We start from the raw sequence: 22953 nt of genomic DNA on the forward strand, positions 1-22953 counted from the left end.
TAGATATATATATATATATATATATATATATATGTGTGGATCATCACTTGTACGTTATATTAACTAAATTATTTATTTATTTATGACGATGACGACAATGAGAACAATGACGACGACTATCAAAAGCTGAATTATGATTTATCTTGAATTGGTTTTTATAAATGTTTCCTTTGCTGCCAATCTCTATTCTCAATGTGAAATACATTTAAAATAAAACACTTTTTCTTCTCAACAAAATAAATATGGTTAACATGGTTGGTTGGTTGGTTGGTTGATTGGTTGGTTGGTTGATTGGTTAGTGTGTTATGGATGTGGTGTGGTGTTGTTGTGGCTGTTGTGCTGCTCTTTGAACTATTCTACCTACAAATTGCTGTTAGGCTAGACACCCAGAATTGGTAACTCTAACTGTAAGCGGATTAGTTTTTTGCAACAATTTCCCTGGCTTTTCTTCATTTTATCATAATTTTCAGAGAGTTAGAGCTATGTTCTTGTTCTTATACAAAAGAATTTTGAAAGAAAGGCATTTTGAGGTTTTCACTCCTTTTTTCAATAGGCTAGTTTTGGTAGCAACAATTATTGTTTTTCTTTGCTGTTTTTTTTTTTTTTTTTTGTTTGTTTGCATTTCTTTGTCTGCCAAAATGGATTTTATTTACAATGGGTTTTTTTTTTTGGGAAGAAGTAGTATCCATTTGTTTTAGCTTTATAGGTTTTTCTGGTTTTTTCTTTCTCTTGTTTGTTTTATGTTTGTTTGTTGACTAACAATGGCACACACGCATATATAGATATTTAGAATTCGTAACTTTAGTTTGTCTGCTTTTGTTTTTATTTAAATGGTTTTTTGTTTTTCTATATTTGTTAGGCATTCTGCGGCTTTAGTGCGGGTGTTGAGGGTGTGAGGTGAGGGGTTGTTTCTCTCTTATAATTTCCTTTCTTCTCTAACTCCTTCATATCCTTTCTAAACTTTCAGCTTTTCCAAGTAATATTGTACTTTTCGCGGTTTGAGTAGTTTCAGTATGAATACAAAATTAAATAAAAGATATTATAATGCATGTAAATATGAATAAAAATGATCGCTCAGATATTATCAGATTTTTCAAAAGGCCTATTATAATATTTACAGATCTCAGCAAATAGCAACATAAAATTAAAATTATATCAGGTTTTCCTTTTCTTTCTCTCTTTTCTCAAAGAGATAATTGAATTTCATTATTTTTTTTTTTTTTTTTTTTTGTATTTTGTTCTTTTTTTTTCTTTAAATCTGATGAACGCTTGATATTTTAGTTAAGTTTATTTAGTGTATTTTTGTTTTTTTGCATTTTTGTTAAATTTATAAAAACTATTTACACTAGGTAGTAATGCCTACTTATAAACTGAGTATGGTAATATCTTAAGCGGTTCGTTGTTCTCAAATCCGACGGTTCTAGCCGATCCGCAGGATGCCCGCCCGCCCATTTGGTGCCATGTGGTGGTCACAAATCATAACCTAGCTGATCTCTTACCCCCATTTTGGTATCCAATCCTGGGCAGTCAACAAACAAACGTTTGCCTTGTTGTGTAATGCGTGTGTGTGTGTGTGTGTTTGCATATTTGTTTTTTTTTCTTTTGGGTTAGTGAGGTGTTAGGTGGTGCGATGCTCTTACTCATATATGCGTGTGTGTGTGTGTTTATGTGTGTGTGTCTGTGTTGTTGTTCTTTTTGTTGTATGTTATGTAATGATTAAGGGGCTCTTTCTCTAGACTCAGTCGCATTCTACAACTTAACGAACTTGTTGTTGTTGTTGTTGTTTTTTTGTTTTGGGGCCTCTGCATTTGGCAGTTCTGTTTTGGAATCTGCCATTTGCTGCTATATGCTATATGTGCTACATGCTAACGGCAAAAAGCTGGATCCACAATCCGTGTCACGAATTCGCCGCCTCTTTGTTGGAGAGCCTGGCCTGTTGCACAAGACTCAAGCATTCCTTTGTTGCACTGCCAAGTTGCTTGATTTTGGGTTTGAGTGATTGTTGTTTAAGTTTGCTTTTAGTTTTCATTTAGTTCTTGGTTACTAGTTGAGTTGTTCACAAAGGCTGTTGTTAGTCACGCATCTCAACCCATTTTGCGAGGTTTCTGGCGACCAGTTCCTTATTGATAAAGATTATATTCTGCAATTAAAAACAAGAGTTAGAAACGTTCTATCCAAAGGTGATTGGTTAACTCTTTAAAAACAGACGCATGGTCGTTGTTTTGTTTTAGCAAGATACAGGTTTTTTGATTGGGATTTGCTAAAAATAAAACAATATCACTTAAGCACTTATACCTTTGTTTTTAAAAAGTTACTAAAGTTATTACATATTCAAAGAATTTACTTGTTAAATTTAAAACAAAATAAATGCCTTGGTTAACCTAAATCTAAGAAAATACTACTCTAAAATATTATCATCATTAACATTATCATAATATAACAGCTTTGCCATTATGTCACGTGCTGTCCCAAGCTATCTCCCTCTTTACAATCATTCTATCTCTCTCTAATCTATGGTCAATACTCACATTGGGACCTAGAGAAGCGAATAAATAGATTTCTGGTATGTTGTGACTATTGTAGCCGGCGACTTGTGCTTGCAAGACAATGCCTTTGGTAAGTTGGTTGAGGATTTCGGCCGCTTCGATGGACCAAGTCTCATCTGCCAAAAAAGAAAATGAAAACATAGTAAATATCACAAACATTGGTTATATATACCAACACTCACCGATGGGCTCAATGTTGGACAGGATGCATTCAGTGGCCTGGAAGGGCACACTCATGAAATCGGTGCGAATCTGACGCAGTGTGCTAAAACCGACATTCATGAAGCCACCAAAGTCAAGGAACTTGACCAAGCAACGTTCTTCATCATCGGGATCCGTGTCAACGATCTGGACACGATACCAGACACCATTGATTGGTATCACGCACACGGCACTGATCTCCATGCTGGGCAGCAGGGGAGCCTCCATGGTGGAGTAGCTATCGTACAGCTGCTTCTGCAGCATGGGCAGCGATGGATGCGAGGGATGCAATGGGTGCTGGATGAACAGATGCGACCCAGATAGCACCGCACTCACGACCACATCGTTGTTGATGCCCTCAATCAGTTTCAGCTGCGGAGGAGGAGTTAGCCAAGTCATTAAAGATATAAGTTGGATGGGGACTCGAAACTCGATCAAAACTTTTCGATTGCGCCGACACGACAGGAACAGTGTCTGACCACTTAGAGAAATACAAAAATTGCTCTCTGCGTATTCAACGGGAGGAATACTACCATAACAATCATCAAATCAAATCAGCTAATTAGGCTAGCTAATCGGCTATAACCATGTCGTGTCGGCGGCATCGTTACCATTGTCATCGTCACACCATCACTCACTTGTAGATTGTAGATGCTTTCGGTCGAAAGAGGAACTATGGTCTGGGGAAGCGCAAAGTGGATGCGTTGCATGGTAAAGTTGGGATACCGCTTGGCCGGCAAACGTTGACGGATCATGGCCAGTGCAGCATCAATTTCGCTCTCTGTTCCCTCAATGGTACAAATGCGCACCTTGCCCAAATAGGGATTCTTGCTTAGAGTAACGCTGGCCAGAGTTTTAGCTTTGATTTGGTTAATAAAAGCCCTTTTGCGTCCGTACAAGTGACAAATAAGACTGATGGGAAAAAGGAACTCATAGCTGGACTTTACGCGTGTAGCCTCCGAGCGTGGCAAGCTGGATCCTTTGCCGGAATCGCCCGATTGAACACTGCAAATGCTAAGCGATGGACTGGCTGCATCCACATTGCGCTTCTGGTTGCCATTATTATCCACCACATTCTCCTTCAGCACCGTCTGCTCTGGATCCTGCTCCTCATTGGACTCTCTAACGGAAGGCTCCTTATTGGCAACCTTCTCTTTTTCATTCTCCTTGGGCTCACAGTTATTGTTCTGCTCGCATTCCTTGGTAGTGTAGTTGGTGTCCAAGAACGAGTTCTCTGGCGATATCTTGGGTGTACGTGTGGCCTTAATCACCACCGGTTCCACCGTCTTTTGGCTGGTTTTACGATTGTAAAAGGACACACGTGTAGTTACCGAATCTGGTAGATCACGTGGCGATGATAGATTTTCGAAATCTTCATCTATGGAGCAGAGTTTCTTATGCTCGGCATCTTGAATTTTTGACTTAAGCATTTCGGAATCAATCTGCTGCTGATGCTTGCCATTTGTTGAGCGCCCATTGCTTTGAATTTTAATGGGCGCGGATTTACCATATAACATGGTAGTGGGACTATCCTTCTCGTCACTGCAACTGCCGCTATTGCTGCCACTTCCATTTCCATTGGCCACTGTACCATTGATGTTCATCGACTTACTGGCCGCTTGCTGTGGCAATTTACCATTCTGCAGGACACCATTGGCCTTGCGCGCCTGCACATTTGGTTCAATCGACGAGTCCTTAATGGTCGATGTGTCATCATCATCGGGCTTGTCTAAACGATTTTTATTTCTACGCCGAAACCAAAAAACGCCGAGTATAAATGCTACACCGGGCAGTGAGAGGTAGAGTAGAGGACGACCGGATACCATTTTCGCTGAATATTGAAGGATCTGAAAAATTATATAGGCTTTAGTTAGTTTTTGTTTTTTTGTCCTAATTTTAAAGAACTGATAAGACTCTGTTCCAAGATACTAATGATATAAACCCAAGAACCACTGTGAAAAAGTTCCCAAACAAAAATTGAAATTGATTTTAGTTGCTTAATATATATTAGTAGGTTTCCGTTTTAAAAATATTTTCATATATCAAATATTTAAATCTATAAGGGGAATGGGTCTGATTTTTTAAATTTACAATCAGTCAATATTTATCTTATCAATGCAACAATTTACAAGTCAAGAAGCGTCGTATATAATAATATATTCAAAATGCTTGTCATGACAAAAGATAAGAAAAAGTACACAAATTTGTATTTCTGTTAAATAACGTAAAGTACTGAATGAATTGATTTGAATTTAAATGAGTGTAGATAAACTGGAACAAAAACTTAAAACATTTATATTAAATTCAAGGTATAATTATATTTGGAAATGTTTAACTTGTAACAATCTTCACATGATCATTTTCGTTTTAAAATAACAAACGATTTTACATCAATATTTGAAAACCCTAAAATTAGGTTTTCAATTGTTTTTGGGAATCACGAGACGCGCGTGCATGTGCCTGTTTGCATAAGTATGCATGCGTGTGTGTGTGGTTTTTGATTTTGGCTTTTTCCTTTCTGAACTTTTGCGTATTTATAGCAACAAATAAATACGTAAATATAGACAACAACAAAAATGTAGAGAGAAAAAGAGCGAATGAGGTGCAAAACGATTTTTGAATGCCACGCGGAAGGGAAAAACGCAACAGGAGAGAATGAGAGAGGGCGAAATAGTGTGAGCAAGATCGCATGCAAAGAGCGCGTGCGCAAGAACAACAAGTAAGGAGAGAAAGAGCGGTGAAGAAAATTAGAGAGCCCAAGAACAAACCGTTACGTTTACGTATGGCTATGACAAATGTTACGAAATCATTACAAAACAAAACTAAAAGTTACGAAAACCACAGTTTGCCAGAAATTCTTCACCTGATCACTAAAATATATATAACACTATATTGGATATCACTAATTCACAAGGGTGATCTTAAAACTGGTTCGTTGTTTCTTTCTTCCGATTTCGTTTGTATTTTTTGTCGTTTTATGGCATCAATTCGTTTGGGATTTTTATTTTTTTTTTGGAGTCTGAGGCCTTTTGTTTTTGTTTGTTTTTTTTTTTTTGTTGATTTATTTCGGTTTCGAAATGCCGGCGAAATTGTTCGAGAGATTCGAGATATCGACTGCTCGATATAAGAAGGGAAACTACTTTGCCCGCCTTCTAATTGCTATTTCTTCTGACTTTTTTATTTGTATTTTGGCACCAATTCTCCGCTCCATCCGCCATTCTTCACCTTCTTCCCCCCGTCATTAACCCCACAGAAAGAGAGAGGATGCGTGGTGGCAAAAGTTTTTTTTAGCGCCCCTTTCCACCCACTCACACACAAACACACATAAACAAATGTCCCAGTGGAAGAGAGACACGGAGGCAAAAGAGAGTGGCGAGCTCATTAGAACAAAGAAATCTGAAAACCGTTATTCGAAATCCATCCAAATGCGTCTCAAATGCACATTGAAATATTGTCAACATATCCGCACAGTGGTTCTTTAATGTGCTAGTAATGCGGCTCAAACATTTTTATGTAATTTAGCTCAGCATTAATAGCACAATTAGTGACGATTTAATTAATGATTAAAAGGAAATATAACCACAAAATATATATTAATTTTTAATTTACTTATTCCATAGTTTATAAATTTATTTTTGCTTTCAACTATTTCACTCCACTGTACTAAGATTCCCCTTTGACAGTTTCGTCACATTGTTAGGGCCCAAAGGTCCTCGGCCGCACAGTGGACAGATGATAAGCCCAATAATCAAACCACCCAAACAACAAATAGCGACAGATCGCTCTGTGTATGACGTGATTGGGCAAGGGAGGTAGGGGGCCAAATGGGGAGCTATAAAATGCCCATGGAAGGGCAATCGGCCAGACAGCTGTGGCAATTCCTAATCACAAAAAAACCGGGTGACGGGATTTTTTTAGTTTCCATTATACCCTTTAGATACAGTATTATAATTTTATTAGGAAGTTTATAACTGCGTATATGAATATAAAAATTATAATATTCAATAAAATCAGATTGATTTATAATTTTTAATTTTAACCTAATTTTACGCCAAAAAGAAGTTGTTTCAAGAGATAATAAAAATTAACTTTTCGTATTTTAATTAAGAAGCCTAATATGGAAATGGATATGCAGGGTATTGAAACTTCGCTTTGTTTTTATCAGTTTTTCCATTTTAATTTCTTATACTGTAAGCTTGTTTACACAAGCCTATTCATGTGTGAGTGTGCGTGCGTGCGTGTCTTGGCATACAAACAAACATGTTTAGGCATGTTTTTTTCTTATGTTTCTGTTATTTGTTATTTTTGACTTTGAACTTGCATGTTGTTGTTGCTCAAAACTCGAATTTCCATGCGGCCAAAAGAAGAGGAAGAAGCAGAGAAACGAGGAGATGAAGCAACAACCAAAAAATGTTAAATTCCCTGTTAAACTTCGAAAGAGCTAGACTCACACAGAGAGAGCGGTGGAGATAGACAGAGCGGCTAAAGAGAGCATCAAAACAACAACAAGCCAGGTGCAACAACATTGCCAGCTAGCCGAAAAAGTCCACATTGTTATAATCTTGGCAACGTGGTTTCCGATCATATGGTGGCCAAAAATGGGCGGGGATTGTATAATCGGGGGAAATACCTCTATATCTTATATATATATATATATGGTGTATATATATTTGTGGGAGTGGCTGCTCCTTTCTGCCGCTCTCTTTCTATCTAAAAAACCCAAAATTAACGGTGAAAGCTGTAAACATACACACGCATAGATATCATAAGTATGCTCAGTTCCTTTGTTTGTGTGTGTGTTATGGCATTGTGTAATCGTCAATTTTAACTTCAAATTTTTCCCTTTGCCACCCACTGTCACTTTGCCGGAACAACAACAACAACAGCGGCGGCGACCGACAGAAAGCTTACACTTGAACAAAAACTTTAAAAAAATATAAGATGAGAGGAGGGAATTGAAAGAGGAGAAAGAAGTGTGCAAAATGAACTCAAGACAGTGGAACAAATCCACGCAGAACAGAACATGACACCATTTTCCATCTCATCTCTCTGTTTTGGCAAACACACACACTCACACAACTCACTTTTTGTACTAGGTTATGTTCCGCGTGCTTCGATTTCTTACCTCTTACAACCGCTTGGGTAACTTATTTTGCTCACTATGTGGATGTTTTTTATAATATATGTTGCACTCGCGTGTTTTTCTTAGTTTTTTGGATTATTTGCTGGCGAATTATCAACGTTAGAGAGCTGCACGAATTAAACACGTGTCTACGTTCCACCTTTTACAAATCACAATAACATGGCCGGCGTGCGGCAGTGTTGCCATCCCTTTTGGAAACTCCGGCAATTTGTGGCTACCGCCTGTCACGATTCGCAATTATAAAATGGACAAGTTTCATGTGCCGCGTACTTTAAAAACACGCTTTTCAATTGAAATTGCTCACGAAATGTTTGCGCAAAGCCGAAAAACGTGTGTGGAGCTGGTCATCGGTTTGAATGGCAACCCATGTATGAATAGGGTTGATAATTTAATATCGATAGCTATTGATTGTTGGCTAGCAACTCTGAAGTGGCAGCTGGAGGTGCAGCACTGCCACCTAGTTGCAATTATAGTGCTGGTAAATGCGTAACCATTTATTTCGATATAATTAAGTTATTTTTATTCCCCAACAAAATCTGTTTTATACCGCTAAAGACCATAATAGTAATATTTCTAATGTTATTCGCCAAAGAAAAGAATTAACACCAACAGTGGTATTACGCCAAAACTTATACACAATGTAAAGCCCATATGAGCTCGTTATTCAATTCCTTGTAAAACTGCATTCACACCTACCTCCAAATATGTCTAAATGTGAAATGACAAAACTATTTGGTCTCGTTATTAAATTCCCATTCAAAGTAATTAAATCATAATTTTTGTTAATATTTGACTAAAAAATAAAATGATGTTACCCCTTAACAAATATTTATCAATCTCGGGTTTTCGTCCTAAAAATAGTATTTCACCCACAACACCGCCAAATATAGAGCGAAATACCATGATAAGCTCGTAATTCAATTCCCTATAAAACTTTATTGAAACCTGAAAAATATGTTTGGAAATTGATCACAAAAAAATATGATGGTATATTTTACATATCCCTTACAAATGCGAAAGATTATCAAAATACGAATTTCCCAAAATAAACCAGATATTGGTATGAATCGAAATGTAAAGTTGTTAACAGCTCTAAACAGTTGATTTTTTTTAGCTGTGCGCATTATATTGAATAAGTTATAACTAAACACCCAGAAAAGTATTGCGATTTTCGGCAATGTTTTTCATCGTAAAATCAGTAAATGTAGTACAATTTTTTTAAACATATAGATACACATATTTGTTTATACTAAATAAAAATGAGGGATAAATATTTGTCAATATATAATATTTGTATTTTAATATTTAATTTTATGTTATCCCTCTGCTATCTGGCAGCTCCTTCGTATCCTATCGATACTATTACACGACTATCGCCCATCGCTAGCTGCCATATTGTTTCCTGCCCACTTTTTTTCGCTCTTTCTTTCTTTTAACAGCAACTGAGGTAGAGTGCTATTCCGTGAAATAAAACAGCATCTTTTTGTTTTATGTGCAAATTGTGTACCATATGATTAAAAGATAAACTACAGTATCTAAATCAGCCAAACGTTTGCAATTCGAGCATAAAACAACGAAGGAAAGTGATTTTATAAAGAAATATTTTTAACACATACCAAATTTTTTGATACTTAGTGAAGATGGCAGTGCGCTACGAGCTGGCTATTGGTCTTAACAAGGGCCACAAGACCACCAAGATCAGGAATGTTAAGTACACCGGTGACAAGAAGGTCAAGGGTCTGCGTGGATCTCGTTTGAAGAACGTAAGTTTTGTTTATCCTAATACTTCCCGGCATTTGTTTACATGAAGAATATACTTTGCAGATCCAAACCCGTCACACCAAGTTCATGCGCGATCTGGTCCGTGAAGTGGTTGGCCATGCTCCCTATGAGAAGCGCACCATGGAATTGCTGAAGGTGTCCAAGGATAAGAGGGCCCTGAAGTTCCTCAAGCGTCGCTTGGGCACACACATCCGTGCCAAGAGGAAGCGTGAGGAGATGTCCAACATCCTCACCCAGCTGAGGAAGGCCCAGACCCATGCCAAGTAAACGGATGGAATCTAATTCGAAATCGGAAAAAATCTGCGAACGACGCGTTTTGTGTTACTCTTTTTTTTTTTCCGGTGTAAACATATAGACCTATATGTCGACGTTACTTGAGAGCGAGTCTAAGCATCCCAGAATTAAACAACAAAAAATCTTTAAAAATCCTAACTACCAGAAATGTGTTTATTTTTTTGAAGTGCAGAGGAAGCTAACCTCACAAATGGCAAAGAAATTGTGTGGAAATAGACCCAGAATAGAGTATCTACCCTTGGGTTGAGCTAAAAATGAATCTAGAATTGTGTTCTAGAATAAAAGCAAGCCAAAAAGAAATGTTTTTCGTTTAACAAAGTTCAACCAGCTAAAAAATTCGATTTATCGTCGTCTTCTTTTATAAAGCTAATACCATCATGTACTATAATACCATGTGACTGTCTTTAACGAGCAGAGACAAACAGATTAGTTCAAAAGAGCCTTAAGAAATTAAACTCCTAAAAAAGTTTATTATAATAAGATATTCCATTAACAAACATCAATTTTAAATATTTCAATATCCCTTTACTTAAAATCTTTCTATAGCTAAACAACTAAGTTTAAACTTTAAAGTATTTCATACCAAAAGGCAACGTAAAAGTTATACCTTTGTTTTAAACGAATAATTTCCTTCGATTAATGATCAAAAACAGACGGAATTCTTCTTGGCTAGGTTTATTTATTGGCTAAGCAAATTAAACAAATAAAGTTGCTACTGGAAACTGTCAATCGCTTACGACTAAATGACAAATGGATCCCGATCCGGGATAGATAATGCCGACAACTTACAAACACACAAATGAACAGGCACTCACATACATTTTATAATAATAATAGTGTTTTAGGATATGATTGTACAGAATCAATGCATTTTTTCCGGTAACGACATAGCGTCGAGTTTTGATATAACTCTTGTCTAAGGCTTAATTTTCGAAAATGTTTCTAGTAAAATATTAAAATCTCTAAAACCCTTATTTTTGGGAGACAAGTTTGAGCAGAAAATGAATATAAGGTCAACGAAATTAAGTTACCTAGGAATAACCTTCTAAATCTTTGAAACAGGCAAAAATATTTATAAATCTTGACCAAACAAAAAAAGTGTATTTTAACTGAAAGGTTAATGAATGGCTAAATTATTTAAAACAAAACAAGACACAAACCTAAATAATATTTTATAAAACTTATGGGGAACATTAAAAATTATTGATCAGTCGGGATCGAAATACAAGCAATTATAAATGATTTTATCCTTATCGTAGCATATTACCCTAAGGCCCTAAAGCAGTTGACTTAATTCTACATTCTATGATTAATCTTGTCATAGGCATTGTGTTTCTGGGCGTTATGACAACGCCTGACGATCAATTTCCTAGTTTCTAAGCAGGTTTTTAGTACGAATGCTTAAATGTTAAAGGAGCACACGAGATCAGAAGTGTTTAGCTGCTAGTTGCCGTTAGTTACGTTCAACTCCATTCCTCACAGCTCCTCCGTTAAGCTGGGTAACGAGATGACCACCTCGCCCATCAGCTGTGCCTCGTGCGGATTATTCGAAACGATGATACGCTCGAATTCAGTATTTGTGGGATCAACGATCTCGTAACAGGTTCCCGTGCCTGGTTTCATATCGATCTCCAGTGAGATATTCACCTGCGGGGATAGTATTTGCTGCGTAACCTCTAAACTCTCAATCCTTGTCGTTTCTAGGCGATAGAATCCATTCTCGTCCACACGGTAGGTGAATCTTTTGTGACCCGATGGTAGTCGAAAGCCGTGTTTTTTAATCAGGTGAGCGGAGAGGGATTTGCCACTCTTAAAAAAGCGTTCGCAGCAGTGACAGGCGTACAGAATAGGATTATTTCCGTGCACCTCCAGGAAGTGCTGTAAAGGGGATACAAGGAATTTATTAAAAGCTATATAAAACTGTAAACGATGCAGCGTTAATAAGTTGCTAACTTAGATAGTGACTTACCCTTCGCATTTGCGTGTAGGTGCGCACGGAGTAATGACAATCAGGATGCTCGCACTGATGCATTGTCTTCGAGTGGACAATCTGAACATGCTTGGCTAGATCGGATTCCCGAACGCAGCGTGTATCGCACTCGCTGCACTTTAACGGCTTGTCCTTGAGGTGGCGATACCGGATGTGGGTGGTCAGCGAGCTGGCCGAGCTGCAGGTCATGTCGCACATGGTACACTTGTAGCAATTCACATGCCGTACTACATGGCTCTTTAGCAGCTTTTTGGTGGCAAAGAACTTGAAGCACTGCGCACACTGGAAGTTATTCGCTGTGGATAAATGGGTTCACAAGTTAAAGGAAGAACATAAAGCTATCTAAACTATAATATGTTCAGATGAATAGAAGCAATTTCTTCAAAACTAACTAATCATATTGGTATGAGGGTGGCATTTCATTTACATTATGGAGGGATGCTTACAACAATCAATATATGTAAGAAGCTGATCCAATAATTCACCCCTATATGCGTTTACCATTGTGGTTTAATAGTTGGTGATTGTTACCAAAAGCTGTTATTGTCTCGCTTGAAAAATCAATGCTTACAAAATGGAGGTGGTGTGCTGAATGTCTACGTTTCTCATATGAATGGAAAAAACATAAATATAGTTTGACTTTTAAAGATCATATAAATATATGTACACATCTAGCGCAGACAAATTATACTAACAGCTGCTTAAAAGAAGATTCTCGGAAAGAATAGAAATATTTTTCCACAGCTTTAGGTTAATTGCTTGAAGTTTAAATACATATTGTAATAAATATAAAAGAAGAAAAAAAAAGGTTTAATCGTCCTTGGAATACCAGAATCCCTCTGCACAACTCACTGTTATTCTCTGGTTGTCGTCTCAAGTGATCGAAGAGAGTCGTCTTGGTGCGGAACAGCTCGCCGCAGTGGAAGCAGGCCACCAGTTTTTTGTTCGAATGGGTGCTGATGTGCTCGATGAGACGGTACTTGTTACCCATATGCTTGTGGCACATTGTCCAGTTGCACATGGTCTTGGGTCGCTCGTCCTCGGGAGTCTTCTGTATATCATACTCAAACAGGGCGTGTTTGACAATGTGATCTTGGAACTCTACAATCGAGACAAACTCGCGCTCACAATCCGTCCAACCGCAGTGAAAGTTTTGGCTAAGAATGGGTAGCTTGTCCATAATGCGAGCTGGGGCAGTGCAGGCGGGGATTTCTGGATGCAGATCGCACTCAAGCTTGCCCTGCAGAAGGAGATGTAGATAGTATCCGTGATAATACGAATGCCGTTCGAATTCCACCAGATTTTCAGTACAGAAGTCGCAGGAGTTCCAAGTGCATTGATGGTTGATCTTGTGATCGGTATGATCCTCTTGATTGTCTTGGTCTCGGGCATACTGTTCCAGGTGCTCGGATATGTGGCTATTAAGGTTCCATTCGCCAGTGCAAATCTCTTGGCAACCGCGCCATCCGCACGTCAGTTGCAATTCAGCGGGTTTCTTTCGTTTCCCCGGCGGATGTGGCAATGGCATTGATGGCTGAGGTCTCAACATGTCTATTTCTTGATGGGATTTGAAGGTCCTATCCGGGATAAATGGAAATCTGGCAAAAATTCGGGCGGTTTCTTGCTTAAACTAGCGATGACAGTCACCCACAACTGCAACAGGCCGCGCCGATACCTATCGATTGCGATAGTTGCAATATTCTAGAATCATTTCAGGATTTATTTTTAAACAATTTCCAAAATATTCAATTTAAAAAAAAGGTCAGAATTGAACACTCTCATTGGTAAATTTAACAATTTAATTACATTTCGTTCATTATTATTGTCTTTTAAGTTAATTTTTGCTATATATGTACGGAACTTTTGAATTTATTGAATTATGTTTTTGAAAATACATTTAAAAATATATGTTTAAATGGGAAAAAAAGAGTTATAGCTTTACTGTTAATAACGATAGTTTAAATTGAGGAGATTTATGGTTGTCCACTCTATGTATCGATCCAACTATTTGAAAAGATTTGGGATTATAAGATACATTTGGGGTTGTTTTAAATAGCCGAAAAACAACCCTCTTTAATATGTTAACCATGAATAAATACAAAAAATAATTTATAGTTATTTTATTTTAAGGGGGAAAAAATAGGTAAATTTTAACTAAAATTTAAAAGTTTTAAATCACAATCCAAATCAATAAAAAACAACTCGGAAAGAGGCAGATGTATCAAAGATAGTTTAACTAATTCAGGATCGAGATGCTTGATCTGCTTATAACTAGAGATATATTTAATGGATTGCTGGTTGACGGCTAATTCTTAATTAACATATATATCCAATGGCGGTTTACGAACCCCGTTGGAAGCTCAGCTGCCTGGTATGGTTTTACATACATATGTATGTAAATATATATTATATGGTTATTCTAGTGTACTGAAGTACTATATTAAAGTCCCGGCATAACGTATGCGATATTATCCAGTGTATCGGCAAGATTTTTACTTAGCTGAGCTTTGTTTTCCAAGCCCGGTATCTGCGTGGTCATGCAGAGCAGCGGTCCCATGGCGCAGAGCAAACTGTCCAGGAGTACGGACAGACTACCTGAGAGGGCTACGTAACCATTGTGCTTCTTCAGACGCTCGCCAATAACAGTCAGGCTTTCGCCCAAAAGTTTCAGATGTGCCGCTGCATCGATTACTTCGATGCTAGTCTTGCCAGTAAGCTCGTCTTGTTTCTGTTGACCACCAGTGCGGCTGCTTACATCCCCATCCGCGAAGGATTGCTGTTTCGCAGTGCTGGTTGAGGCTGGAGATCTGCCACTTCGCGTGGTAATGCTGCGTCTCTGAGAGGAAGTACTCGCCGCTGCTGCGGCCGCCGCAGCTTCTATAGAGGATTGCTGCCGATCAGCAGCTAATTTTCTAGTGCGACTAGTTGTTGCTCGATTTTGGAAGATTGTCTCGTGTTGTGGGGTATCTACTATTGGTGTGCTGCCATTGCTTGCCACCTGTGTTGTGCCATTTGGACCAGTTCTGTCACGCGATCTGGCCCTGGAAGCCTGAATCTTGGCCTTGCGCCGCCAGGCATTCTTGTCCCGATTGGAGACATTTGACCACATTTCACTGAGGCGTCTAGTAGCGCTGGTAAAGTCTGTAGGATATTGGAAATTAATAAGTATAGAAAGATTTAGCACATGGCTTAAAAATTATTTAGCAATAATTAGTAAATTAATACGTACCCAGATCCTGGAGCTCTTTCTTGCGAGCCTCTCTGGCCCACAGACTATAGGCAGTGTAGCGTTGCTTGCCTTTGTCCTTACGCTGAGCTTTTGAATTGACAACCTTGCCATCCTTGAGTACCTTCCGCTTATTGGCCTTCTCACGCATATAGAGACTTTGGCGGACCGAGGACTCCTGATTGGTGGCCTCAGCCTGAACGCCATCAACGAGATCTTGCACCAAGTTGTCCAGTTCGTCATCGGAATTTAGGATTGTTGATGCCACGGCAGTAGTTGGTGTTTCTGGATGAAATTCCTCATTATCAGAGATGTTGGGCTCATCGACGAGCATCTCCTGGTCGAGATCTAAGTCCCGCAAAGCATTTGATGGTCTGCCGCGTCCGCTGTATCTAGATGGCTGCCTTCCTCCACTTTGCCGCCTTGTTCGTTTTTCAATCTCTTCCGGCGATTCAAAATCCAAAAGCTTCGATGACTTTTTGCGTACGCGTCCACTGCGCGAGACACCCGTCACCTGGAAATCTAATCCCAAATCGTTGACCTCGATTCGTACTCGATATAAACACTAAACGACTTACCTTTGGCCACCAGGTGCGAGGTGGGCGACTCCATTTTCAGATCCCCGATTTGGAAGAATCGGATGCAATTGGTTGTAAAAAAAAAACAAATTAACGACGCAAAGAAACAGCTGATCGGTGTGACCGAGCAGATGCAGACTATTTAACGCAGGTAATAGATGAATTTGGCTTCGTTTGTCATAATATACGCCTTATGTTTTATTTTTTAATTTACTCATTTGAATACAGATAGAAAACTCTTTACAATTTAAACGAGACTGCAAGGTTCAAATTAAGTAATAATGTACATTTTCATGCATATTAAAACATATTTCCTTGCCAACCAAACATTGGCATCCTGCCGTTACCCAGTAGCTGGCCACACTACCGCACCTTTGTTTTGTTTTTTTTAGTTGTGGAAGCGGCTTTTGGTTTATTGATTTGATTTGCACCTGACTGAGTGAAGCGCCCCATGGCACGCGATTCTCGGTGATTCTCGTGAGCCGCCGGTGGCCCCCAACCCAAGGACATTTCGGCCCCCATTCGACCATATTTGTAGTTGTATTTTGGCGTTGACCCGCACCCGTTTTTTTTCATGACCAAAACGGCGGCTGCGATTCAAACGAAGCTCAACCGCAAAAACATTCGCACAGCGTCAATCAGTCGAAGCGGTACTTAATCGGCTATTTATATATAGCCATGTCAGTGGAAAACATGAGAATAAGCAAGGATGTCGTCGGAGTTGCAGAAGGATCAGGATTGGGATCTGGAGCAAGTGCATCCGAAACGGACAATGTGTCAGCCCTTGAACTGCAGTCTAATAAACGCATGCTGTACTTCAGCGATGGAGTAATGGAGGAGTTATCCTCGGGTAGCGAGGACGAGGCGGATGCGGAAATGGCCAAGTGCTATGGCGTGCATTTAAATGAGGTATGTCTCCTGGGGATTGGTGATAATGACCTCTAGAAGTTGTGAATTAAAAGCTATTTCCGTTTTTTACAACGGTATCTATGTTATGTGTGGAAATTGTCGAGTGAGGGTTAATGGACAAGGTCTATTTTCTGATAATATTTAACATGAAGCTAAATAATTTGCGTTTTAATTCATTTTTAGATATGTTTTTAATGGAATGATTAAAGGATTTGCTCTATAATTCATGTTAGGGGTTTCTAAAATAAATAATACATTTCATAAAAATATATTAGGTTAAGCATTCAAGCAAGGGCAGTTAAGATAAGAAGCTAGTATCAACAATGTTTCCCTCCCACTGACCATTATCGTGACTCATTGAACCTTTTTTTTTTCTAGAATGAAATGGCATTAGGACCACGCCTCCGATACAAGGCCAGTCGGATGGGTAACCGATTCCTGGCCGGTATCGACTATGTGGGCGGTGGTTTGGCCTCTCTGCTGGGAATCACCAGTAGCAAATATGCCAGCGAAATGGAAAACTACCAAAAGGCCAAGGAAAATGGCGGTGACGAGGACCTTGACAATTGGCAATCGCAGGCCTTGTCGAACAACAACAACACAACGAACCGGAATGAGACCATCGTCTTGTGCGGACCAACACGCAGTGAGGCGACCTTGCCACCCACTCGTGAATAGGCGAAAGTCTTCACCTCCCTTACGGCAGGTGGGGTTTTCTTCGCCTAAGACGGAAAACAAAGCTCATGGAGTAATGGTGACATCTGGAGACTCTTTTTTACATGGTAAAAACCACAACAAATGAAATCAAAAATACAGATCTTAACTTTTCGACACTTTATTCGCTAGCAAATAAGTTACATATATATATTAATAAAAAATACACAATACAAAATACATATACTGTTAGTTAAGATCTATACGATGCGTATAGATTCTTATTTTTTATAGAGTTAGGTAGTTGGACAGTTAAAATAAGGCCTTGTTCTGGTTTACGTTCTTAGAAAGAGACTACGGCATTGAAATAGTTGAAATAATATTGGGATTACTGTATAAAAATAGGTTTATACTACCCAAATATGGTTTCACTTAAAGGAAATCTTTAACAATTTCACTCACATAAAGTTCGATTTAAATTTTAACGATTTCTCCAAGGCATTTTGTGTTTTTGACTTGCTCAGTAAAGTCCTTAAAGCTAATGGCACACTGAATACAATTAGGCATTACTTCTAGGATTGCAATTGCGATTGTTTTTCATTTGTTAAGTACACTTGTTTCGGCATCAGAGTAAGAAGACAGCAAGGGAGGTCCTACTTTTCTGTTCGGCCATTTTTTGAAGACATGAACATGCGTATCACAGTATTTGGTTGCTGCGTGTTCCTTTCTCTTTTTGAAAAAAAAAATATGTTTTAATATATATCAAAGCTATATATATATATATATATATATATAAAGCGCACAGGCGACATCTTAATGTGTAAAAGGCAAGAGCGATTATTGAATTTGGTTACACCAAAACGGCAAAAGGGCAACGCAACGGGCAACTAATTAGGAGCAACATTAAGTACACACGAAAATAGGATATGGGATCCCATCTAGGGCAATTACAATACAATGTGTGTATGTGTGGGGGTTGGCTAGATGACCTATGACCTTTCTTTTTTGGTCTAAACTAAATAAGAGGACATTTCCCGGGTTATATACACAGTACATAGTTAGGTTTTCATTGTGTTCTATGGGAAGGAGCAGTTAAAATATCCTAAACCTAAGTCCGTTTTATAGCTAGTTAACCCCACCACTTTAAATTATAGTACAGGACTGACTTTGGCACAGCTGCTGCCGCAGGAACATTGACTGGAAGCAGGGGTCGTCGTATCATCCCCTGAATGTAGGCTTAATCCCGCCTAGAGCAGCGTCTCATCGCCATAGTGCTGCAAGTGTGGATAATAGCTACCATGCTGGCTATACTTTTGCGAAGCATAGCTACCGGGTGGATAATACAGGCGATGCGAGGATGAGGAGTGATGATGATGATGATGGTGCTGCTGCTGGTGATGATGATGATGGGGTGAATGGCGCTGTTGGTGATGCATGCTTCTACCCAGAGAATAGTTGGACATCTGATTTAGCGATATAGAACCTGCTCCAGGTGAAGTCTTCAGTTTGTAGGGACTTGGCGGCAAGGGAGCACTTGCCATTGATGGCCTTACTGAATGATACGAGACAACCGTACTGTTGCAAGCAGCATGTGATCCTCGTGAGCTACTATGCCCATCCAGATTTCCAGCTCCAACTCCTCCTCCTGTAGTCGTCTGTTTCACCATCTTGCCATTGCCAACTTGTCTCTTATAGAGAGTGGAAATGCTCGGTCCTAAGACCCAAGCAAAACAGCAAATGCCCAGCATCAGTTCCATAAAGGCGCGCACTAAAAATGGCCACAATGGCGTATTGGTGTCACCCGATCCCAGCCAAACATCGATGTTGGCAAACTCGTAAATGACTGCCAAAAGGAGTAGGGCACATGCCAGTCCATAGATGAAAAGGAATATACCAATACCTGAACTACTATGAGCACTCAATTGTTGGAGTTGCTGTTGTAAACTCAGAGTATTGCTATTCCTTAAGATCTCCTTGGTGCGACAGTGTACCAGATAGCCGGAGATCAGGTTCATCGACCCAAAAATCCAATAGCAAAAGACAGGCGTGGCCACCAAAATCTGGAGAGCCTTATCCGACTGGTTGCCCACAAAGCAGGCGCCTAAAGGTGATAAGATTTGGGTTATTCGTCGAAATCTTTACAGGAGGCATATAACAAATCTCACCCAGCAATTCATCTGCATCCACAAAACGGGCAACAATCACAGCTGCCGTTTGAAAGGCCGGCAATCCCCAGGCCACAAAACACACAAAGTTATTTTGTGTCAGATCCTGCTGGGCGTTCTTGACATTGTTCCTTTTCGCTGGACTGCCTCCAAAATTAGAGGGAATGGCCACATGACCCTTGGAATCCGGGCTATGCCGACGAATGTCTCGGTGCCAGCCCAAACAAAGCACAGCCCACCTGGAAAAGCAAACGAAGACGGTATTAGAAGTCATTTCATAGAATTTTTAAATCCAAAAAAATCATACCAAGCGCAAGCAGCCATCCCAAAGTAGTATCGCATAAGGAAGACACTGGCACAGGATGCATTGGAGAGTCCATCCACGCTGAGTAGGGATTCATTGGGAGCTTGGGGATCCGTTCCACATGCTGTGCCCGTTCTTCCCACAATGAAACGCACTGCCCATCCCAAAGTGACCATGTTGTGGCACCAAATCAAAGGTGACAACAATCTGGACCACTTGGCACTTGCTAAACGACTGCCATCGCTGGCCAGAAGACAAACGGTGGCCACCAGGGCCAGACCTAAGGCGGCATAGGCCCATGTCGAGACCCAGATCTCCGCCAGATGTTTTTCCGCTGGCGTAAATAATATATCAGCCTCACAAAGCGGTGCACATCGTCCCGATCTTGGTAGCCTTACATACAGATGAGATTTGGCTAATCCTGAGCAATCCATTGGTACTTTACCGCCCAGGCCACCAGGCATTCCTTGTCCTGGCAACCCATATAGATCTTGATCCTGCTGCGGCTGATGCATTTCCCCTGGTCCCTCCATGCACATGGTTTCGTGGTTATTCTCCCGCGGAAACCGCTCACAATCCAAAGCCGGTGGCCATGGGAATCCGAATCCCTGCAAAACCGGATGACAACGTATCCTCACCGATTCACAGAGACTCCGACAGGGACCTATAGCATGGACTGGTGCCTTGGGCGTACACATGGGCACATAGGCGGCGCACAGAAATAATTTTAACTGGGAACTACAATCGTATTCGATCAATGGAGCAAATGTCTGCAGGGTGTACTCCACATCCGTTTGCATTTCGTGGCCCACCAGATTAGGCATAGAGGTCTCATTATAACCGATCTTACGGCACATTTCTATTCGAATGGTTTCACATTGTCGGAATGTGGGGATTTCTGGCGGGGAACTGGAACTTGCGCTGGGATTGCCACCGGATGAGGTTTTGGTAAGACGTGGATAGAGGAGGATCATCACCAGTGGATAAACTATGTATGGAAGCATCATTTCTTCTGATTTCTTTACTGGATATGAATTTATTTCCGAATCAGAATTTAGTAAATCTTTTTTTTTTTGAAAAAATCTACACTTTGGGATTTCTTCCCAAAAGATTTCTTCTTTTATCTCCCAATGAATCCGATCTTAGGGGTTAACTTCACTTATGGTTCCCACTTTTCTTCCCGAAGAATTCGAACTTTATGCAGATTCTGTGTTCTTTAGTGAAACGCTGGAAGGGGTAACCTGTTCCAGGTTCTCGCCCTTTCTCGCTCGCTCTTTCCAATAATTTCCAGCTCTTCTTCTTTCCAGCTTGTTATTGTTGCTTTTGGCTTGTCAACTCGTTAACTACCTTTTTTTTTCGGCGTCGTTCTTGTTATCGCTTCTCCTCTTTCCCCACCTCATTCACGTTCTACTCCCCTTTCTCACTCCACTCTCGCCAGTTCTCAGTCGATAAACGGGTTTTCTTCAGGGATTAACTCGTACATGATCTAGTAAATCATTACATATTTCACAAGTTTCACTAAATAAGAACGGCATTCTGTTACTATAAGTTAAGTAAATAGTTTAAACATTTAAATACCCACCTGCCTTTCAAGAATTTACATTTTAAATAAAGGTATTTATTGTAATATTTTAATGTAAACCAGGGGTGGCAATCATAGTGCCGTAGTATAAAAATAACAGCCGACTGTTATGTTAAGTAAACACAAAAAGCAGTGTGGCCGATCGAGATTTTCTCAAGATCTTTTTTCGATAGGCGCCATATTGAAAACGATAGGCATTGGGTGGGACCATTTTCTGATTGTTTTTTTTTAAGTTGAAAGCGTCCTCAGGCGGAATTTTATGGGAACTACAAAACAGCTTTTCCTAAGGCGCACTTTTTGAAATAAAATAGATGGCGCCATGGTGAAAGAGCGCACAAAAATTGTTTATAAATTAATATTTAATTTTAAATATACAATATTTATGTTTATTTTTTACTATACTAAGTAACAAAAAGCTTTAAACATGCTTTTAAAAATGGTATATTAAGCTAAAAATATTATTAAATGTTAAGTAAATTAGTTTAAAAATCATATTGGCTATGACTTATTAGGTTTTATTTTCAACAACTCTCAGATTTAAATTAAAAACAATTGCCGCAAGGACTACAATTGCCATTTCAACATTAATGCTGGCCTTTCGTCTATTTTGCCATCTCTTTTTAACCTCGATTCGGTATCTCTTTCGCACACATATGGCAAAAAGCATTGGCCACGCCCATATATTTCAACCCCCCAACAAAAACACGTAACACATGTATGCTACGTTTTATGTATGAAACGTGACAAATACGCACATGTGTGGGAAAGAGAGAGCTTCAGTTCGCTTAAAAAGAGACAGCTGCTGGACGTTTATGTATTTAGCAGCAGGACTCGCATGTGTGTGTGCGAATTTGTTGTTGTTTAACGCACACGCGCAGACGTTGAAACACATACACATATGTGGAAAGGATATACACGTACGTTCATATCCTTTTCTGACTTTTTTTTTTTTTTTTTTTTGCAACTACCAACTAATTACGAAAGCCAAATGAAAGTTTTCAACTTTACATCAATTTAGTAGCTAGCAAAAGGATGCACAAAGGATATTTTTGAAGTACCATATCTCAGATATGCCACTCCTCGGAAAATATTCCATAATCGGATTTACCTGAAAAGTATTTCCATTTACCTTTTGAGCAATCTGTGCTTTCTCCTTTCCTGGCCAGAGTCTCACTTTCACTTTTCCCCCATGCAGATTTAGAACAATTCTTGCATTTTTATTTTACGCCTCTTTTTTTTTGCATTCCTTTTCATTCTTAAATAAAGTTCATTTTCTTACATATTTATATATATATATATATTTTTACGCCTGCAGAGGAGGTGTAATAAAGGACCCCAGAGAAGAGTCGTTGCAGGAAAAAAATTAAAGCGCTTCTAGCACAGTTGTGTCAAAGATAGTAGGAATATTTCTTAGAAAAAACAAAAAAGAAATGTAAAGGATAACAGGATGAAAAGATAGTAGGAAAATTTCAGAGAAAAAACCAAAAAGGAAATCTAAAGGATAACAGGATAAAAAGATAGTAAAAATATTTTATAGAAAAGGATAAAAAAAAAGTAAAAATATTTTATAGAAAAGGAT

At 39.2% G+C, this 22953-nt stretch overlaps 6 protein-coding genes across 8 annotated transcripts; 2 read left to right on the plus strand and 4 right to left on the minus strand.

Moving 5' to 3' along the window:
* Positions 1 to 1273: 1273 nt before the first annotated feature.
* Positions 1274 to 8258, minus strand: LOC108103288 (A-kinase anchor protein 1, mitochondrial). 2 transcript variants are annotated; one of them, XM_017208699.2, is made up of 5 exons: positions 7873 to 8258; positions 3386 to 4594; positions 2729 to 3119; positions 2529 to 2662; positions 1274 to 2140 (listed from the first exon to the last, which is right to left on the minus strand). In XM_017208699.2, exons 2-5 carry the CDS (start codon positions 4571 to 4573, stop codon positions 2072 to 2074), a joined length of 1782 nt encoding a protein of 593 aa, XP_017064188.1. In that variant the 5' UTR covers positions 4574 to 4594; positions 7873 to 8258; the 3' UTR covers positions 1274 to 2071. The 2 variants fall into 2 exon arrangements, with proteins under 2 accessions (XP_017064188.1, XP_017064189.1); XM_017208700.2 differs by lacking the exon at positions 7873 to 8258 and adding an exon at positions 5611 to 5946.
* Positions 8259 to 9247: 989 nt separating this feature from the next.
* LOC108103290 (60S ribosomal protein L36) lies at positions 9248 to 10104 on the plus strand. The gene is made up of 3 exons (XM_017208703.2): positions 9248 to 9337; positions 9526 to 9653; positions 9715 to 10104. Exons 2-3 carry the CDS (start codon positions 9531 to 9533, stop codon positions 9937 to 9939), a joined length of 348 nt encoding a protein of 115 aa, XP_017064192.1. The 5' UTR covers positions 9248 to 9337; positions 9526 to 9530; the 3' UTR covers positions 9940 to 10104.
* A 521-nt stretch (positions 10105 to 10625) lies between these two features.
* LOC108103289 (histone H4 transcription factor) lies at positions 10626 to 13714 on the minus strand. Its single transcript, XM_017208702.2, has 3 exons — positions 12809 to 13714; positions 11936 to 12252; positions 10626 to 11844 (listed from the first exon to the last, which is right to left on the minus strand). Exons 1-3 carry the CDS (start codon positions 13503 to 13505, stop codon positions 11443 to 11445), a joined length of 1416 nt encoding a protein of 471 aa, XP_017064191.1. The 5' UTR covers positions 13506 to 13714; the 3' UTR covers positions 10626 to 11442.
* Positions 13715 to 14069: 355 nt separating this feature from the next.
* Positions 14070 to 15999, minus strand: LOC108103286 (HMG box-containing protein 4). The gene is made up of 3 exons (XM_017208697.2): positions 15761 to 15999; positions 15186 to 15704; positions 14070 to 15097 (listed from the first exon to the last, which is right to left on the minus strand). The coding sequence occupies exons 1-3, from the start codon at positions 15792 to 15794 to the stop codon at positions 14397 to 14399; spliced, it is 1254 nt and encodes a 417-aa protein (XP_017064186.1). The 5' UTR covers positions 15795 to 15999; the 3' UTR covers positions 14070 to 14396.
* A 123-nt stretch (positions 16000 to 16122) lies between these two features.
* On the plus strand, positions 16123 to 17563 carry LOC108103287. Its single transcript, XM_017208698.2, has 2 exons — positions 16123 to 16669; positions 17048 to 17563. Exons 1-2 carry the CDS (start codon positions 16439 to 16441, stop codon positions 17345 to 17347), a joined length of 531 nt encoding a protein of 176 aa, XP_017064187.1. The 5' UTR covers positions 16123 to 16438; the 3' UTR covers positions 17348 to 17563.
* LOC108103284 (frizzled-4) lies at positions 17489 to 22590 on the minus strand. Of its 2 annotated transcripts, none has more exons than XM_017208695.2 (4): positions 21375 to 22590; positions 19796 to 21310; positions 19489 to 19727; positions 17489 to 19424 (listed from the first exon to the last, which is right to left on the minus strand). In XM_017208695.2, the coding sequence occupies exons 2-4, from the start codon at positions 20797 to 20799 to the stop codon at positions 18571 to 18573; spliced, it is 2097 nt and encodes a 698-aa protein (XP_017064184.1). In that variant the 5' UTR covers positions 20800 to 21310; positions 21375 to 22590; the 3' UTR covers positions 17489 to 18570. The 2 variants fall into 2 exon arrangements, with proteins under 2 accessions (XP_017064184.1, XP_017064185.1); XM_017208696.2 differs by having other exon boundaries at positions 19796 to 21328.
* Between the last annotated feature and the right edge of the window lie 363 nt (positions 22591 to 22953).

Source organism: Drosophila eugracilis, unplaced genomic scaffold (genome assembly GCF_018153835.1).
Source record: "Drosophila eugracilis isolate 14026-0451.02 unplaced genomic scaffold, ASM1815383v1 contig_2147, whole genome shotgun sequence".
NCBI lineage: Eukaryota > Metazoa > Arthropoda > Insecta > Diptera > Drosophilidae > Drosophila > Drosophila eugracilis.

Bases quoted from the DNA above. Each gene is read 5' to 3' on its own strand.
- LOC108103288 (XM_017208699.2), bottom strand. From the start codon at position 4,573: ATGGTATCCGGTCGTCCTCTACTCTACCTCTCACTGCCCGGTGTAGCA. The intron at 3,120-3,385 runs GTGAGTGATGGT...CCTCCTCCGCAG, and splicing joins AAAGCATCTACAATCTACAA to CTGAAACTGATTGAGGGCAT. The intron at 2,663-2,728 runs GTGAGTGTTGGT...CTTTTTTGGCAG, and splicing joins GTCCAACATTGAGCCCATCG to ATGAGACTTGGTCCATCGAA.
- LOC108103290 (XM_017208703.2), top strand. From the start codon at position 9,531: ATGGCAGTGCGCTACGAGCTGGCTATTGGTCTTAACAAGGGCCACAAG. The intron at 9,654-9,714 runs GTAAGTTTTGTT...TATACTTTGCAG, and splicing joins GTGGATCTCGTTTGAAGAAC to ATCCAAACCCGTCACACCAA.
- LOC108103289 (XM_017208702.2), bottom strand. From the start codon at position 13,505: ATGTTGAGACCTCAGCCATCAATGCCATTGCCACATCCGCCGGGGAAA. The intron at 12,253-12,808 runs GTGAGTTGTGCA...ATTTATCCACAG, and splicing joins ACGACAACCAGAGAATAACA to CGAATAACTTCCAGTGTGCG. The intron at 11,845-11,935 runs GTAAGTCACTAT...TCCCCTTTACAG, and splicing joins CCTACACGCAAATGCGAAGG to CACTTCCTGGAGGTGCACGG.
- LOC108103286 (XM_017208697.2), bottom strand. From the start codon at position 15,794: ATGGAGTCGCCCACCTCGCACCTGGTGGCCAAAG. The intron at 15,705-15,760 runs GTAAGTCGTTTA...ATTTGGGATTAG, and splicing joins CTCGCACCTGGTGGCCAAAG to ATTTCCAGGTGACGGGTGTC. The intron at 15,098-15,185 runs GTACGTATTAAT...AATATCCTACAG, and splicing joins GAAAGAGCTCCAGGATCTGG to ACTTTACCAGCGCTACTAGA.
- LOC108103287 (XM_017208698.2), top strand. From the start codon at position 16,439: ATGTCAGTGGAAAACATGAGAATAAGCAAGGATGTCGTCGGAGTTGCA. The intron at 16,670-17,047 runs GTATGTCTCCTG...TTTTTTTTCTAG, and splicing joins ATGGCGTGCATTTAAATGAG to AATGAAATGGCATTAGGACC.
- LOC108103284 (XM_017208695.2), bottom strand. From the start codon at position 20,799: ATGATGCTTCCATACATAGTTTATCCACTGGTGATGATCCTCCTCTAT. The intron at 19,728-19,795 runs GTATGATTTTTT...TTGCTTTTCCAG, and splicing joins GGGATGGCTGCTTGCGCTTG to GTGGGCTGTGCTTTGTTTGG. The intron at 19,425-19,488 runs GTGAGATTTGTT...TATCACCTTTAG, and splicing joins GGATGCAGATGAATTGCTGG to GCGCCTGCTTTGTGGGCAAC.